At 43.0% G+C, this 16,530-nt stretch overlaps 1 protein-coding gene across 2 annotated transcripts in view; it reads right to left on the bottom strand.

Moving 5' to 3' along the window:
- Positions 1-1,277: 1,277 nt before the first annotated feature.
- The window catches only part of pip5k1bb (phosphatidylinositol-4-phosphate 5-kinase, type I, beta b), a 47,105-nt gene continuing 31,852 nt past the window's right edge, over positions 1,278-16,530 (bottom strand). Inside the window, exons 9-16 of one of the 2 annotated variants that reach the window (XM_079518743.1) lie at positions 15,432-15,610; positions 14,163-14,246; positions 13,680-13,728; positions 12,714-12,798; positions 11,656-11,829; positions 10,256-10,364; positions 5,202-5,388; positions 1,278-2,323 (exon numbers count right to left, since the gene is read on the bottom strand). In XM_079518743.1, the coding sequence (XP_079374869.1) occupies positions 2,321-2,323; positions 5,202-5,388; positions 10,256-10,364; positions 11,656-11,829; positions 12,714-12,798; positions 13,680-13,728; positions 14,163-14,246; positions 15,432-15,610 (870 nt within the window). In that variant the 3' untranslated portion in view covers positions 1,278-2,320. Of the gene's footprint in view, positions 2,324-5,201; positions 5,389-10,255; positions 10,365-11,655; positions 11,830-12,713; positions 12,799-13,679; positions 13,729-14,162; positions 14,247-15,431; positions 15,611-16,530 lie in introns of those variants that run through there. The other variant, XM_079518744.1, reaches the window with a different exon arrangement.

Raw genomic sequence — 16,530 nt, 5'->3', positions numbered from 1 at the left:
TTATTATTTTGTACTGCTTGTTATTCTGACGTTTCTGTTTATATTGTTTTTAAAATTGCTTTATTCAAATAAACATTTCAATCAATATGTACAGTATGTACAGTATGTACAGTGTGTACAGTGTGTACAGTATGTACAGTGTGTACAGTATGTACAGTGTGTACAGTGTGTACAGTATGTACAGTATGTACAGTGTGTACAATATGTACAATATGTACAATATGTACAGTGTGTACAGTGTGTACAGTGTGTACAGTATGTACAGTGTGTACAGTGTGTACAATATGTACAATATGTACAGTGTGTACAGTGTGTACAGTGTGTACAGTATGTACAGTGTGTACAGTGTGTACAGTGTGTACAGTGTGTACAGTATGTACAGTGTGTACAGTGTGTACAGTGTGTACAGTATGTACAGTGTGTACAGTGTGTACAGTGTGTACAGCGTGTACAGCGTGTACTGTGTGTACAGCGTGTACAGCGTGTACAGTATGTACAGTGTGTACAGCGTGTACAGTGTGTACAGCGTGTACAGTATGCACAGTGTGTACAGTGTGTACAGTGTGTACAGTGTGTACAGTGTGTACAGTACAGTGTGTACAGTGTGTACAGTGTGTACAGTGTGTACAGTACAGTGTGTACAGTGTGTACAGTGTGTACAGTGTGTACAGTATGTACAGTGTGTACAGTGTGTACAGTGTGTACAGTGTGTACAGTGTGTACAGCGTGTACAGCGTGTACAGTGTGTACAGCGTGTACAGTATGTACAGTATGTACAGCGTGTACAGTGTGTACAGTGTGTACAGTATGTACAGCGTGTACAGTGTGTACAGTGTGTACAGTGTGTACAGCATGTACAGCGTGTACAGCGTGTACAGTGTGTACAGTGTGTACAGTGTGTACAGTATGTACAGTGTGTACAGTATGTACAGTGTGTACAGTATGTACAGTGTGTACAGTACAGTGTGTACAGTGTGTACAGTGTGTAGTGTGTACAGTGTGTACAGTGTGTACAGTGTGTGCTCAAGGGAGGGCAGAACTCTCCCCAGATTCCTTGCGAATCCAACGCACTGCAGCGGCCAATGAGGTCGCTCCAACGAACTGCAGCGGCCAATGAGGTCGCTCCAACCAACTGCAGCAGCCAATGAGGTCGCTCCAACCAACTGCAGCGGCCAATGAGGTCGCTCCAACCAACTGCAGCGGCCAATGAGGTCGCTCCAACGAACTAACCAATGAGGTCGCTCCAACGAACTAACCAATGAGGTCGCTCCAACGAACTAACCAATGAGGTCGCTCCAACGAACTGACCAATGAGGCATCTATTTATATGCTAGATATGACATTTATTTTTTTCATCAGCCCGCAAAATAAACTTTGCCCACATGAGGGCGACACAGAACACATAGTACACAAAGACAGGCACACTGACTACAGACATCCAGACTTCCTGTAGGTACTTCCTGTGAGCAGCCATGTTACTTCCTGTGAGCAGCCATGTCACTTCCTGTTAGCAGCCATAGCCAAGTTCCAACACCCAACATCACTCGCTCCATAGATATATATAAGAAAGCTAGATGGCTCACCCGCGCTGCTGGCCAATGAGAGCGACGTTGCTACGTGACGGCCATCTTACTTCGGGGCAGCATAACATTGTGTCTATGGGGCATGTACTTATTAAATAACCATAACCTTTTTTCAAAGGATTTTCAAACGGTTTGGTTTGTTATAAACGTCAGATACGTCCGCATACTTATATGCTTTTAAATTACATTTTTATTAAAAAGTATTAGGGTTAGGGTAAAAAAATAATAATAATTAAGCAGATAAGCGTCCTGAATCATAGCCAGGTTGACAACGTTTGTATTAAACCAACCCGTTTGTAAATCCGTCAAGATTAGAGCGAGTTATGACTGTTTTAGTTTGAGCTGCCATTGAACATACTGTACTGTAGCCCCGAAGAAAGATGGCCGCCGGGTGAACTACGTCAGAGACTCCCAGATAATGGGTGTTGGAACCTGGCCCGTGTCACTTCCTGTAGCTAAAACACCGCAGCTACAAGGCTAACGTGTCACTTCCTGTAAGTGGCTGCAGGCTGCCATGCTATTGGCTACAAGGCCGGTCAATCAATCAAAGATTGTCCAATCATGTCCAATGGCCCCGTCCAATGGGAATGCAGACGTTAGATCATCCAATGCAAGTAGGATTGGTCAGATTGTCCAATAGGAATGTGGCATGAGGTCATCCGAAAGGAGTGTGGCGTCAGGTCATCCAATAGGAATGCAGAGAGGAGATCACATGGAGGTTGTAGAGCAGTGGATGTTCACTAGAGGGCAGAAGAGAGCAGATGAAATGTGTCAGTGGTTCTAATGGTCAGTATGCAATGCCAGCTGGAACCATGAGGTGGCGCACTGCTTCCTTCTCCAGTGTGTGTGTTTGTGTGTGTGTATAACAGTGGTTTTCAACCAGTGGTCCTTGATGGGGTTCCAGTTGGTCCCCATGTGGTCCGGGGACCCCCAGGGGTCCTTGAGGGGGTTCCATGTGGGCCGGGGACCCCCAGGGGTCCTGGAGGGGGTTCAAGGTGGTCTCCATGCAGCGAAATGATGGAGAGTTGTTAACCAAATGGACCCTTATAGATCGTAGACTGAAGTCTACACATTAGAGAATTTAGAATAATTGTTATTTTGATCAGCGTTTGCCTGTTATCTCTCCTAATGGTACCAACATCATGTTATCTCTCCTAATGGTACCAACATCATGTTATCTCTCTTAATGGTACCAACACCATGTTATCTCTCCTAATGGTACCAACACCATGTTATCTCTCCTAATGGTACCAACATCATGTTATCTCTCCTAATGGTACCAACATCATGTTATCTCTCCTAATGGTACCGACACCATGTTATCTCTCCTAATGGTACCGACACCATGTTATCTCTCCTAATGGTACCAACATCATGTTATCTCTCTTAATGGTACCAACATCATGTTATCTCTCCTAATGGTACCAACACCATGTTATCTCTCCTAATGGTACCAACATCATGTTATCTCTCCTAATGGTACCAACACCATGTTCTCTCTCCTAATGGTACCAACATCATGTTCTCTCTCCTAATGGTACCAACATCATGTTATCTCTCCTAATGGTACCAACACCATGTTATCTCTCCTAATGGTACCAACATCATGATATCTCTCCTAATGGTACCAACATCATGTTATCTCTCTTAATGGTACCAACACCATGTTATCTCTCCTAATGGTACCAACATCATGTTATCTCTCCTAATGGTACCAACACCATGTTATCTCTCCTAATGGTACCAACATCATGTTATCTCTCCTAATGGTACCAACACCATGTTATCTCTCCTAATGGTACCAACATCATGTTATCTCTCCTAATGGTACCAACATCATGTTATCTCTCCTAATGGTACCAACATCATGTTATCTCTCCTAATGGTACCAACATCATGTTATCTCTCCTAATGGTACCAACATCATGTTATCTCTCCTAATGGTACCAACATCATGTTATCTCTCCTAATGGTACCAACATCATGATATCTCTCCTAATGGTACCAACATCATGTTATCTCTCTTAATGGTACCAACACCATGTTATCTTTCCTAATGGTACCAACACCATGTTATCTCTCCTAATGGTACCAACATCATGTTATCTCTCCTAATGGTACCAACATCATGTTATCTCTCCTAATGGTACCGACACCATGTTATCTCTCCTAATGGTACCGACACCATGTTATCTCTCCTAATGGTACCAACATCATGTTATCTCTCTTAATGGTACCAACATCATGTTATCTCTCCTAATGGTACCAACACCATGTTATCTCTCCTAATGGTACAAACATCATGTTATCTCTCCTAATGGTACCAACACCATGTTATCTCTCCTAATGGTACCAACACCATGTTCTCTCTCCTAATGGTACCAACATCATGTTATCTCTCCTAATGGTACCAACACCATGTTATCTCTCCTAATGGTACCAACATCATGATATCTCTCCTAATGGTACCAACATCATGTTATCTCTCTTAATGGTACCAACACCATGTTATCTCTCCTAATGGTACCAACATCATGATATCTCTCCTAATGGTACCAACATCATGTTATCTCTCTTAATGGTACCAACACCATGTTATCTCTCCTAATGGTACCAACATCATGTTATCTCTCCTAATGGTACCAACACCATGTTATCTCTCCTAATGGTACCAACATCATGTTATCTCTCCTAATGGTACCAACACCATGTTATCTCTCCTAATGGTACCAACATCATGTTATCTCTCCTAATGGTACCAACATCATGGTATCTCTCCTAATGGTACCAACATCATGTTATCTCTCCTAATGGTACCAACATCATGTTATCTCTCCTAATGGTACCAACATCATGATATCTCTCCTAATGGTACCAACATCATGTTATCTCTCCTAATGGTACCAACACCATGTTATCTCTCCTAATGGTACCAACATCATGTTATCTCTCCTAATGGTACCAACACCATGTTATCTCTCCTAATGGTACCAACATCATGTTCTCTCTCCTAATGGTACCAACATCATGTTATCTCTCCTAATGGTACCAACACCATGTTATCTCTCCTAATGGTACCAACATCATGTTATCTCTCCTAATGGTACCAACATCATGTTATCTCTCCTAATGGTACCAACATCATGTTATCTCTCCTAATGGTACCAACACCATGTTATCTCTCCTAATGGTACCAACATCATGTTATCTCTCCTAACGGTACCAACACCATGTTATCTCTCCTAATGGTACCAACACCATGTTATCTCTCCTAATGGTACCAACATCATGTTATCTCTCCTAATGGTACCAACACCATGTTATCTCTCCTAATGGTACCAACACCAGGTTATCTCTCCTAATGGTACCAACATCAATACATCATGGATGGAATTGTGGACAAAATCTGATCCAACGATAACAAAATATTCTTTAGTTTTGGCTCTGAGAGGCTGATTGGATCACCGGGGACCGGGGGCCCCTAGGGGTCCTTGAGCTAAATAGTTTGATAGTTGGAACCAAATGGACCCTTATGGGTCTGCCCTAACCCTGGGGCAGACCCATAAGGGGCGGGGCGGGGCGGGGCAGGGCAGAGCAGGGCAGGGCAGAGTTACTGACCAGATAGACGTCCATAGATCCATTATCATCATCATGGTCGTCGTGCTCCAGATGGTCAGTGATGTCGTCGTGCTCCAGATGGTCAGTGATGTCGTCGTGCTCCAGATGGTCAGTGATGTCAGCGTCCAGCGTGCTCTGCTCTGACGTCAGGCAGATGGCGCTGTCCTCTAACGTCAGGCTGGAGCCTCTATAACACATTATTATATCATTATAACACAACCACTTATTATTATTATTATTATTATTATTATTATAACACTAGAGACGGTCACGGCCACACAGCCAACTCAAGGTACGGCCACGGAGCCGACTTGGGGACCCAACGCAGCTGCAGTTCACGCTACTTTCATGGATTCCCCTAACGTTTTTCCATCACTTGGCACCATGGAACACAGCGCCATCATCGACGTTCCCGCTTCCCCTCCCCCCTCGTCCAAGGCAAACAAACAAAGGAACGGAGCTGAACGTGAATCTCTCTCCCCCCCCCCCCCCCCCCCCCCCCCCCCCCCCACACACCCCCACCCCCACCGAGGACGCCCGCTCCCCTTCCCTTCCCCCTATTCAACCCATGGCTACTGAAAAAGACAATGGACCTGATCAACTCTTCTCAACTGCTGACATCAACAACTCAATCCTCAACAACAATGGTATTCACCTTTTTCATCTCAATATAAACAGCCTTTATTCCAAACTTCCAAACTTTATTAATAATAAAGCTGAGGAAAACAAAAACAATCCTCGAGAGCTCTGGAAGCTACTCAACAACCAACTAGGCTGCGGTCAGAAACTGAAAACCAGGTTTTCAAACATAAACATTAAAGCGAACGACACTCTCATCACTGACAAGCTTGATGTGGCCAACTACTTGAACATCTTCTTTACAAACATAGCAACAACGCTGGTTAACAATCTGGTTGAAAAGTATCTTGCCACTAATAAATTAATGTACGAGTTCCAATCTGGCTTCAGAACATCCCACTCCACTGACACATGCCTTCTCTATTTGAGCGACCGCATGGTCATGCTGGACCTCCAAAAGGCTTTTGACACCGTGAACCACTCCATACTGGTTAACAAGCTAAAAGCAATTGGTTTCGATAGCACATCAGTGAGCTGGATGCAATCCTACCTGGAGGGGAGAGAACAGATGGTGGAAGTGAACGGAACACTGCCACCCCCCCCCCCCCTCCCAGTGAGCTGTGGCGTTCCACAAGGAAGCATACTAGGGCCTCTACTGTTCCTAATATATGTAAACGACATGACTTCAGCTTGTGACTGCAACTTGTTCCTGTTCGCAGATGACTCGGCACTGCTGGTCTCGGACAGGAACAAACTGCAGGTTGAAAATGCCCTCAGCTCTGAACTCGGTAGAATCTGCACCTGGCTCGCTGATAACAAACTATCTTTACAACTGGGAAAAACTGAATCCATTCTCTTTGGATCTAATAGTAATCTCAGCAAGGCAAAGGGCTTCTTGGTTAGAGTGGGTGACAATGTTATCACACGTAAAGATGAAATTACCTACCTAGGTTACATCCTGGAGGCTAATCTTTCCGGTGATAAAATGGCCACCAACGTAATCAAGAAAGTCAACCAAAGAACAAGATTCCTTTACAGGATCTCCTCACTGGTCAACAAAAACACCTTGAAGACCTTAACAGGAGCCCTCGTACAAGGCTTCTTTGACTATGCATGCACCTCCTGGTACCACAGCACCTCAAAGGCCCTTAAAACTAGGCTCCAGACTTCCCAAAACAAACTGGTCAGGCTCCTACTTGGCCTCACCCCCCTCACCCCTGCCCACTTTGACAGACTGGAATGGCTTAGGGTCGACGACAGAGTACAGCATCTTGCAATGGGTCTGGTCCACAAGATTCGATACTCCACCAAGATACCCATGTACCTGTCTAGATACTTCCTTAATGTTAACGAAGTCCACACCCACAACACCAAAGGGAGTGCAACGAACCATGTACAACCCAGATTCGGCACAAACAAGGGACTAAATTATTTTCGCTCCTATGCCACCAAAATGTGGAACGCCCTACCAACAGTCATTAAGACATGCAAATCCCTTGACTCCTTCAAAACCGCTCTCAAAGGGCACCTACGGAGGGCTGCAATTCGAAACTGGCCCCCGTAAAAATCTGAATCCCCCTCACTGTATATGTCTCTTTTCCCTTTTTGAGTGGTGTAAACCACTCCTACGACTGGCTTTGTTAGTTTACGTGTCTGTCTGTCTGTGCTCAAAAAATTAGCACGGTTGCTATGGTCACCCAGTTCACAGTTTGTGCTTGAAATGTACTGTAATTCTGCAAACTGTTAATAAATATTTCAATCAATCAATCACTACCACTACTACTGTACTGTCCTCTAACGCCAGGCTGGAGCCGGACACCATGATGTCTCTATAACATAATATATAACATTATTATTATTACCACTATATTAATATTATTATATTACTACTACTATTATTACTGTTACTGTTCTACTGTACTAACCCATTCTACACACTGTGAAATATAATGAAATTAAGCCATTCTACATACTGTGAAATATAATGAAATGTACCCATTCTGCATACTGTGAAATATAATGAAATGTACCCATTCTACATACTGTGAAATATAATGAAATGTACCCATTCTACATACTGTGAAATATAATGAAATGTACCCATTCTACATACTGTGAAATATAATGAAATGTACCCATTCTACATACTGTGAAATATAATGAAATGTACCCATTCTACATACTGTGAAATATAATGAAATGTACCCATTCTACATAATGTGAAATATAATGAAATGTACCCATTTCTACATACTGTGAAATATAATGAAATGTACCCATTCTGCATACTGTGAAATATAATGAAATGTACCCATTCTACATACTGTGAAATATAATGAAATGTACCCATTCTACATACTGTGAAATATAATGAAATGTACCCATTCTACATACTGTGAAATATAATGAAATGTACCCATTCTGCATACTGTGAAATATAATGAAATGTACCCATTCTACATACTGTGAAATATAATGAAATGTACCCATTCTACATACTGTGAAATATAATGAAATGTACCCATTCTACATACTGTGAAATATAATGAAATGTACCCATTCTACATACTGTGAAATATAATTAAATGTACCCATTCTACATACTGTGAAATATAATGAAATGTACCCATTCTACATACTGTGAAATATAATGAAATGTACCCATTCTACATACTGTGAAATATAATGAAATGTACCCATTCTACATACTGTGACATATAATGAAATGTACCCATTCTACATACTGTGACATATAATGAAATGTACCCATTCTACACACTGTGAAATATAATGAAATGTACCCATTCTACATACTGTGAAATATAATGAAATGTACCCATTCTACATACTGTGAAATATAATGAAATGTACCCATTCTACATACTGTGAAATATAATGAAATGTACCCATTCTACATACTGTGACATATAATGAAATGTACCCATTCTACATACTGTGAAATATAATGAAATGTACCCATTCTACATACTGTGAAATATAATGAAATGTACCCATTCTACATACTGTGAAATATAATGAAATGTACCCATTCTACATACTGTGAAATATAATGAAATGTACCCATTCTACATACTGTGAAATATAATGAAATGTACCCATTCTACATACTGTGACATATAATGAAATGTACCCATTCTACATACTGTGAAATATAATGAAATGTACCCATTCTACATACTGTGAAATATAATGAAATGTATAGCAGATAGACTCCATTCACACACACATGTATTCGGTGTTCAGGACAGAGAGAGATGCAGGAATCCACCACCGGGGGGCAGCAGAGGACCACATGTGCTCTGAGGTCATGTGACTGCACTGAGGAATGTGTTTTTTCAGCTCTTTATGAAAACACGCACACACACACACACACACACTCTCTCTCTCTCTCTCTCTCTCTCTCTCTCTCTCTCTCTCTGGGGGAGCCCAGATAATCGGGACCAATCGGCCACTCTACCGCTGAACCAGCGCCACCCCGTACTGTCCTTACATTATCAGCAGGAAATATGAGAATGTCACAGAGAGAGAGAGAGAGAAAGAGAGAGAGAGATGTGACTGCCTGCCTGTCCGTCTGAGTACAAACAATGTCAAATCTATTAGTTTGTCACCAAGGAGAGCTGCGTCGCCACCTTTAGTCACCGGTGTCTTTCATGCTAATTTCCTGCTAATCCTCATTGAAGTATTGATGGAGGCAGTTACACACAACACTGTGACCCAACCAGACCGGTGACCCCCAGGACACAATGACAGGGCAGGTCCAGACACGCCTTAACAATACACACAAACGTGCACACACGGCACATGCACACACACCGACTGGACAGCACGCACACACACACACCGACTGGACAGCACACGCGCACACACACACACACACACACACACACACACACACACACACACAGCTCCCTCAGCTAACCCTAACCTGTAGAACAAGCGCTCCCTCAGCTAACCCTAACCTGTAGAACAAGCACTCCCTCAGCTAACCCTAACCTGTAGAACAAGCGCCCCCTCAGCTAACCCTAACCTGTAAAACAAGCGCCCCCTCAGCTAACCCTAACCTGTAAAACAAGCGCTCCCTCAGCTAACCCTAACCTGTAGAACAAGCACTCCCTCAGCTAACCCTAACCTGTAAAACAAGCGCTCCCTCAGCTAACCCCAACCTGTAGAACAAGCGCTCCCTCAGCTAACCCTAACCTGTAAAACAAGCGCTCCCTCAGCTAACCCTAACCTATAAAACAAGCGCTCCCTCAGCTAACCCTAACCTGTAGAACAAGCGCTCCCTCAGATAACCCTAACCTGTAGAACAAGCGCTCCCTCAGCTAACCCCAACCTGTAGAACAAGCGCTCCCTCCTGTACACACAAAGCTGGGCATCAAAAACACAAAATCTCATCTTTCTCGTTTTTGGCATCCAAAGTGACAGTGTCACATGACCAGGGGGAGGAGTCTTACTGTGTATCCATGGTAACCAGGATGGAGGCGGAGCTTATGGTCGAACCGTCGTAGATCGTTAACCCCGAAGACACCGGAACCAGGTCTGGACGCACGTAGGAGCCCGACACTGTGCACGCACACACACACACGCACACACGCACGCACGCAACTCAATACATAATCATATTTTTTAAATCAATTTAAATTGTCACAAGTTTGAATCCATTTTAATCGATTTACGATAAATCTTTACTTGGAATGAAGCAAAATAAAATGTCACATAAAATGTAACATTTTCCTAATCTGTATAATTTGTGAAACACACCAGTGCTAAACCTGCTCCTTCTGTGTGTGTGTGTGTGTGTGTGTGTGTGTGTGTGTGTGTGTGTGTGTGTGTGTGTGTGTGTGTGTGTGTGTGTGTGTGTGTGTGTGTGTGTGTGTGTGTGTGTGCATGCATGCGCGTGTGTACTGTCTGTGCTTTTTGTTGTTGTTGCAAATGTTAATATAATATTCCATCAGTGTGTGACTCTGACTGTAGAGCCTCCCTCTCTCCTCAGCGCTGCGGAGGAAACAAAGTTGTGTTTAAAGTCTGACTGTAGAGCCTCCCTCTCCTCAGTGCAGTGCAGTGCTGCGCTGCTCTCCTCAGCGCTGCGGAGGAAACAAAGTTGTGTTTAAAGTCTGACTGTAGAGCCTCCCTCTCCTCAGTGCTGCGCTGCGCTGCTCTCCTCAGCGCTGCGGAGGAAACAAAGTTGTGTTTAAAGTGTGATACTTTAGGCTGACCTAGGATCAGGTCAAGTGTTTGCAGCGACATGAACGACTGTGTTACGTGTGATGATTATGCTGGTTCAGGATCAGCAACGCAAGACGTACCACGCAAGGCAAGCGTGATTCTACTTTATATCACGATCACGGATCCCGACAACAGTGTTGACCTCAACGAGGTGAAAGTAGCAAAGCTCAAATCAAATGAATATAAGGTTAAACCATGACAACTCTCCTGTGTATCCCATGAAGAAGAGAGCAAAGTAGGAGATGTTTATAAGAGCATTGAGTGTCGTGCCTTGTTAATAAGACCGGTACATGCATGTGTTTTTTACGTGTGTAAAAAACACATGATCTGTTTGGTTAGTTTTAAATGCACACTGATCATAAAATGGTAATTGGTCAATATGTCCGCTTTATTTCATAAAGTCCACATCTATGTCTGCCTGGCTGGGTCGGGTCTCGGTCGGATTCGGCGCCGCTATTTGAAAGAAGTCTCGGAACGGGTCGGAATCGGACGAAATTGTCACAGATTCATTTCGGATTTCGGGACAGTTTGTTTTGGACCGGTGAGGAGCTCTAGTGTGCGTGCGTGTGTCTGTGCGTGCATGCGTGTGTCTGTGCGTGCGTGCGTGTACGTGCACAGTGAGACGTACTGTGTCCATCCAGACTGTCCAGACTCCTTGTGGCCGTCAGTCTGTCCCTCAGTCTGTCCCTCAGTCTGTCCTCTCTGTCCTCTCTGTCCACAGAGGACAGCATCTCCTGAGACGACGCCTTCAGAGCCGGGATGGACGAACGAGTCCTTTTAGAGGGGCTGGACACCCGAGTCACTGTGAACCAATCAGAACGAGTCCATTTAGAGGGGCTGGACCAAGGGGCCAGTGAGGCTATTCAACGTTGAAGCTCTCCTCCCTAGTGGTAGGAGGAGGGACTACAGGCGGACCCGTGGATTCATGACCGGGAAACCCCGTGCAGTTGGGCTTTAACATTGAGCGCTCCGTTGCACTTCCGCATTTGACCACCAAAATGTGGTGGTCAAATGCGGAAGTAGACGTTCTGAGACGGTACTTCCGGCAGTCTTCCGGGTGCTTCAAAACGCCACTGAGCAACTTCCACTGACATGAATAGCTGGGGGGGGGGGGCGGAGCTTCGCGCCAGTTCAGTCTCTATCCTTTTATATACTCTATGGGCTGGACACCCGAGTCACTGTGAACCAATCAGAACGAGTCCTTTTAGAGGGGCTGGACACCCGAGTCACTGTGAACCAATCAGAACGAGTCCTTTTAGAGGGGCTGGACACCCGAGTCACTGTGAACCAAGTATAGTACTTTCAACTTTCATACATGTATACATACATACGTTACCTGTTACTTACATACATGTATACATACATACGTTACCTGTTACTTACATACATGTATACATCGTTACCTGTTAGCTAAGCTTTAGCTTACATACATGTATACATACATACGTTACCCAACCAATATTGAAACATATTGTAATTACGTCACCATTGACAGACAGTTATAACCCGACTTTAGTATTTAATTTCAATGTTTTACAGAGGCTGAGATTTGAAAGTTCGTAGCGGTCGACAGTACTTGCGCGCTAGTAGGCACTCGACAGAGTGCAGTTCTAGTTATTATTATAATTATTATTATAATTATTATTATTATTATTTTTATTATTAATAATATTATTATTAACTTACGTTGTGCTTTCCTGAACACTGTGGTGGTCATGAACCTGAGGAACCGGTTGGCGTAAAAACCTGGTCTGTGGACCGACACGGAGTCCTGGAGGGGAGGGAGGGAGGGAGGCAGGCAGGGGGCAGGCAGGGGGCAGGCAGGCAGGCAGGCAGGCAGACAGACAGACAGACAGACAGACAGACAGACAGACAGACAGACAGACAGACAGACAGACGGTTTGTTACTTTGTCAAAATGTGTCAAAATGTGTCGCACTGCAACGCGTTTTGAGTTCGTAGATCGGCTATGTTTGCTATTTTTCTTATTGGAATCATGAATTATTAATTCGTTATTTCAAATGCATTTATATATGGTGCATTTATATAGCACCTTTATCCAAGGCGCTTTACATAGATTGTGCATCAATTCACCCATTCACACACACACATTCATACACCGATGGCGGCGGAAAACCATGTAAGGCACCAACCTGCACATCAGGAGCAATTAGGGGTTAAGCGTCTTGCTCAAGGACACTTTGACACTAACTCTGGGGGAGCCCAGGTTTGAACTGGCAACCTTGCGGTTACCATCCAGCCACTCTACCCCTGAGCCACCGCCACCCCGGCATTTAGTTTACTTATGTTAACTTTCCGAACTTAAACACAAATACAATGGACATAAAAAAGCTACTAATATGTAATTAAAGCAGGTCATGTTTGCATGTTTGGAATTGTAAATAGGGTTAGTTATTGTATTGTATTAACCTGAGGGCCACATTAAGTGAAGGTGGGGCCTCATGTGGCCCCCGGGCCGCATGTTGATATTAACCTGAGGGCAAAATTAAGTGAAGGTGGGGGCCTCATGTGGCCCCCGGGCCGCATGTTGCCCATGCATAGACCATATGATCAATGAGAATACAGATCACACAATGAGAGTATTGATACAATATTGATAGGATCAGCTTATTGATCAGGTTATTGATCTCACCCCGTCATAAACCAGGGCCTTCCACGAGTGCTCCAACTTTTTGATGAACCTGACACACACACACACACACACACACACACACACACACACACACACACACACACACACACACACACACACACACACACACACACACACACACACACACACACACACACACACACACACACACACACACACACACACACACATTTCAATTAGCTTTATTGGCATGAATGTAGTAACTACAGTATTGCCAAAGCATACAATGCAGAAAACAGAAAACAATATCAAACATACACAATACAATATGCAAATGATCAAAATGTGACACACAAGATTGCATTTCCGGTTCTGGATCCCAACCCAATCATTTCATTGTTATGTTAATTAATAACTTTATGACTGTATAATATCAAGTTATACTATAGGTTATCATACATTTATGAATATCATTAATGAATTATTATTTATTAGTAAATAGTTCATTATAATAATGATTACCTGTATGACTGTAGAATATCGATAATTCCCAGGAAAATGAGTAACTTCTCCTCTCTGTGCGTTTTGGCAGGAATTCCACCCATCCTGAAAAATAGTTTCATTATATAGACATTCCACTGTTACGTTCTTAGCTTAGTACAGTACATATGTATAGCATAGTATAGTATATATATATATATATATATATATATATATATATATATATATATATATATATATATAGTTTAATTATATAGATACTCCACTGTTACGTTCTTAGCTTAGTATATATGTATAGCATAGTATAGTATATATGTATAGTTTATATATATAGATATTCCACTGTTACGTTCTTAGCTTACGCATGTTTCATGATAACAACTGTTTATGGATGTGATGTATTGCTATGCTTTTTGTTATTGCTTAATGTAAATCGCTCTGGATTAAGAGCGTCTGATGAATGCCTGAATTGTAAATATAGAAACAATAACAGCAGGAATCACATTGTAGGACATTTACGAGCATTACCCCTCATCATTACGTGTGGAATTCATGAACTTGAACTTGACGTTGACGGACGTTGGTCGTCAGCTCAGAGGGTGGTGTTCGTGTTCCAGTGATCAAGGCATGCGTATATTTATTTAGAATGCTTTAGTCTTCATGCTGAATCAATTAATAGTCCCCAAACCTCATAAAGAGATGTGCTTAGCTTATGTTATGCTGATGCAAATTCAATGTTTAATTTCAATGTTTTACAGAGAGGCTGAGATTTGAGAGTTTGTAGCGGTCGACAGTACTTGCGCGCTCTGCTTGTTGACAGACTCAGCCAATGATTTAAATAGACTATCGTGCCTTTGCACCTAAAAAAATGATATATATGCATTATATGGTTCACAAACATGACGGTTTGACAGACAGACAGACAGACAGACAGACACTACCGAGAAGGTAGCCTGTCGGTGGGCTGACGGGGCGGCACTGTGCTCCCTGGATGGACTCCATGGTATCGGTAGGTAAGGTAGAGGTCTATAGGGGTTACCTGGGTAATGTAGTCCATATATAATCTTACGTATGGTCAGTGGTCAGAGCCTCTGCAGCCTTCCCGTCTCCCTGGATGGACTCCATGGTAGAGGTAGGTAAGGTAGGTGTATATAGGTAGGTATATATATACAGTAGGTGGTAGGTAAGGTAGAGGTAGGTAAGGTAGAGGTCTATAGGTAGGTGTATAGAGGTGGTAGGTAAGGTAGAGGTAGAGGTCTATAGGGCTTAGCTGGGTAATGTAGTTCTTACGTATGGTCCTGCGTCAGAGCCTCCGCAGCTTTCCCGTCTCCCTGGATGGACTCCATGGCCGTGGAGTAGAGGACTCTTTGATTGACAGGTCTGGCCCCGCCCCCCTCCTTCTGCCGGTGGTCGAGAACATGGACGCCCAAAAGCAGACTGTAGTCCATTATCTTAAAGCTCTCCAACACCTGCATACACACACAGAGGATATGGACTACATTACCCATCTAACCCACACACAGAGAACTACATTACCCATCTAACCCACACAGACACACAGATAATATGGACTACATTACCCATCTAACCCACACACACAGAGAATATGGACTTCATTACCCATCTAACCCACACACACAGAGAATATGGACTACATTACCCATCTAACCCACACACACAGATAACTACATTACCCATCTAACCCACACAGATACACAGATAATATGGACTACATTACCCAAGCATATCATTACATGTATTATGTAAATGTATGCTATAGCATTGTGACATAATGGGCACGGCACGGCACGGCACGGTACCTATTTCCCACCTTTTTCCATAATCTATTTGGTTATAATTCTCAGGTTCATATTTATCCAACGCGTAGCTCAAAGGCCTGTACGTCTCGATCTCAGTTTAATCTGGGCTCCAGAGGGTCTAACCCAGCGCTGCCCAAAAGGTAGATCACATCTACCAGAAGATCTGTTGGATATCATATATATCTATAGCAGATCTACCAGAAGATCTGTTGGATATCATATATATCTATAGCAGATCTACCAGAAGATCTGTTGGATATCATATATATCTATAGCAGATCTACCAGAAGATCTGTTGGATATCATATATATCTATAGCAGATCTACCAGAAGATCTGTTGGATATCATATATATCTATAGCAGATCTACCAGAAGATCTGTTGGATATCATATCCATCTATAGCAGATCTACCAGAAGATCTGTTGGATATCATATATATCTATAGCAGATCTACCAGAAGATCTGTTGGATATCATATCCATCTATAGCAGATCTACCAGAAGATCTGTTGGATATCATATCCATCTATAGCAGATCTACCAGAAGATCTGTTGGATATCATATATA

Source organism: Electrona antarctica (genome assembly GCF_951216825.1).
Source record: "Electrona antarctica genome assembly, chromosome: 13".
NCBI lineage: Eukaryota > Metazoa > Chordata > Actinopteri > Myctophiformes > Myctophidae > Electrona > Electrona antarctica.
This window is presented reverse-complemented; position numbering and strand designations above follow the sequence as displayed.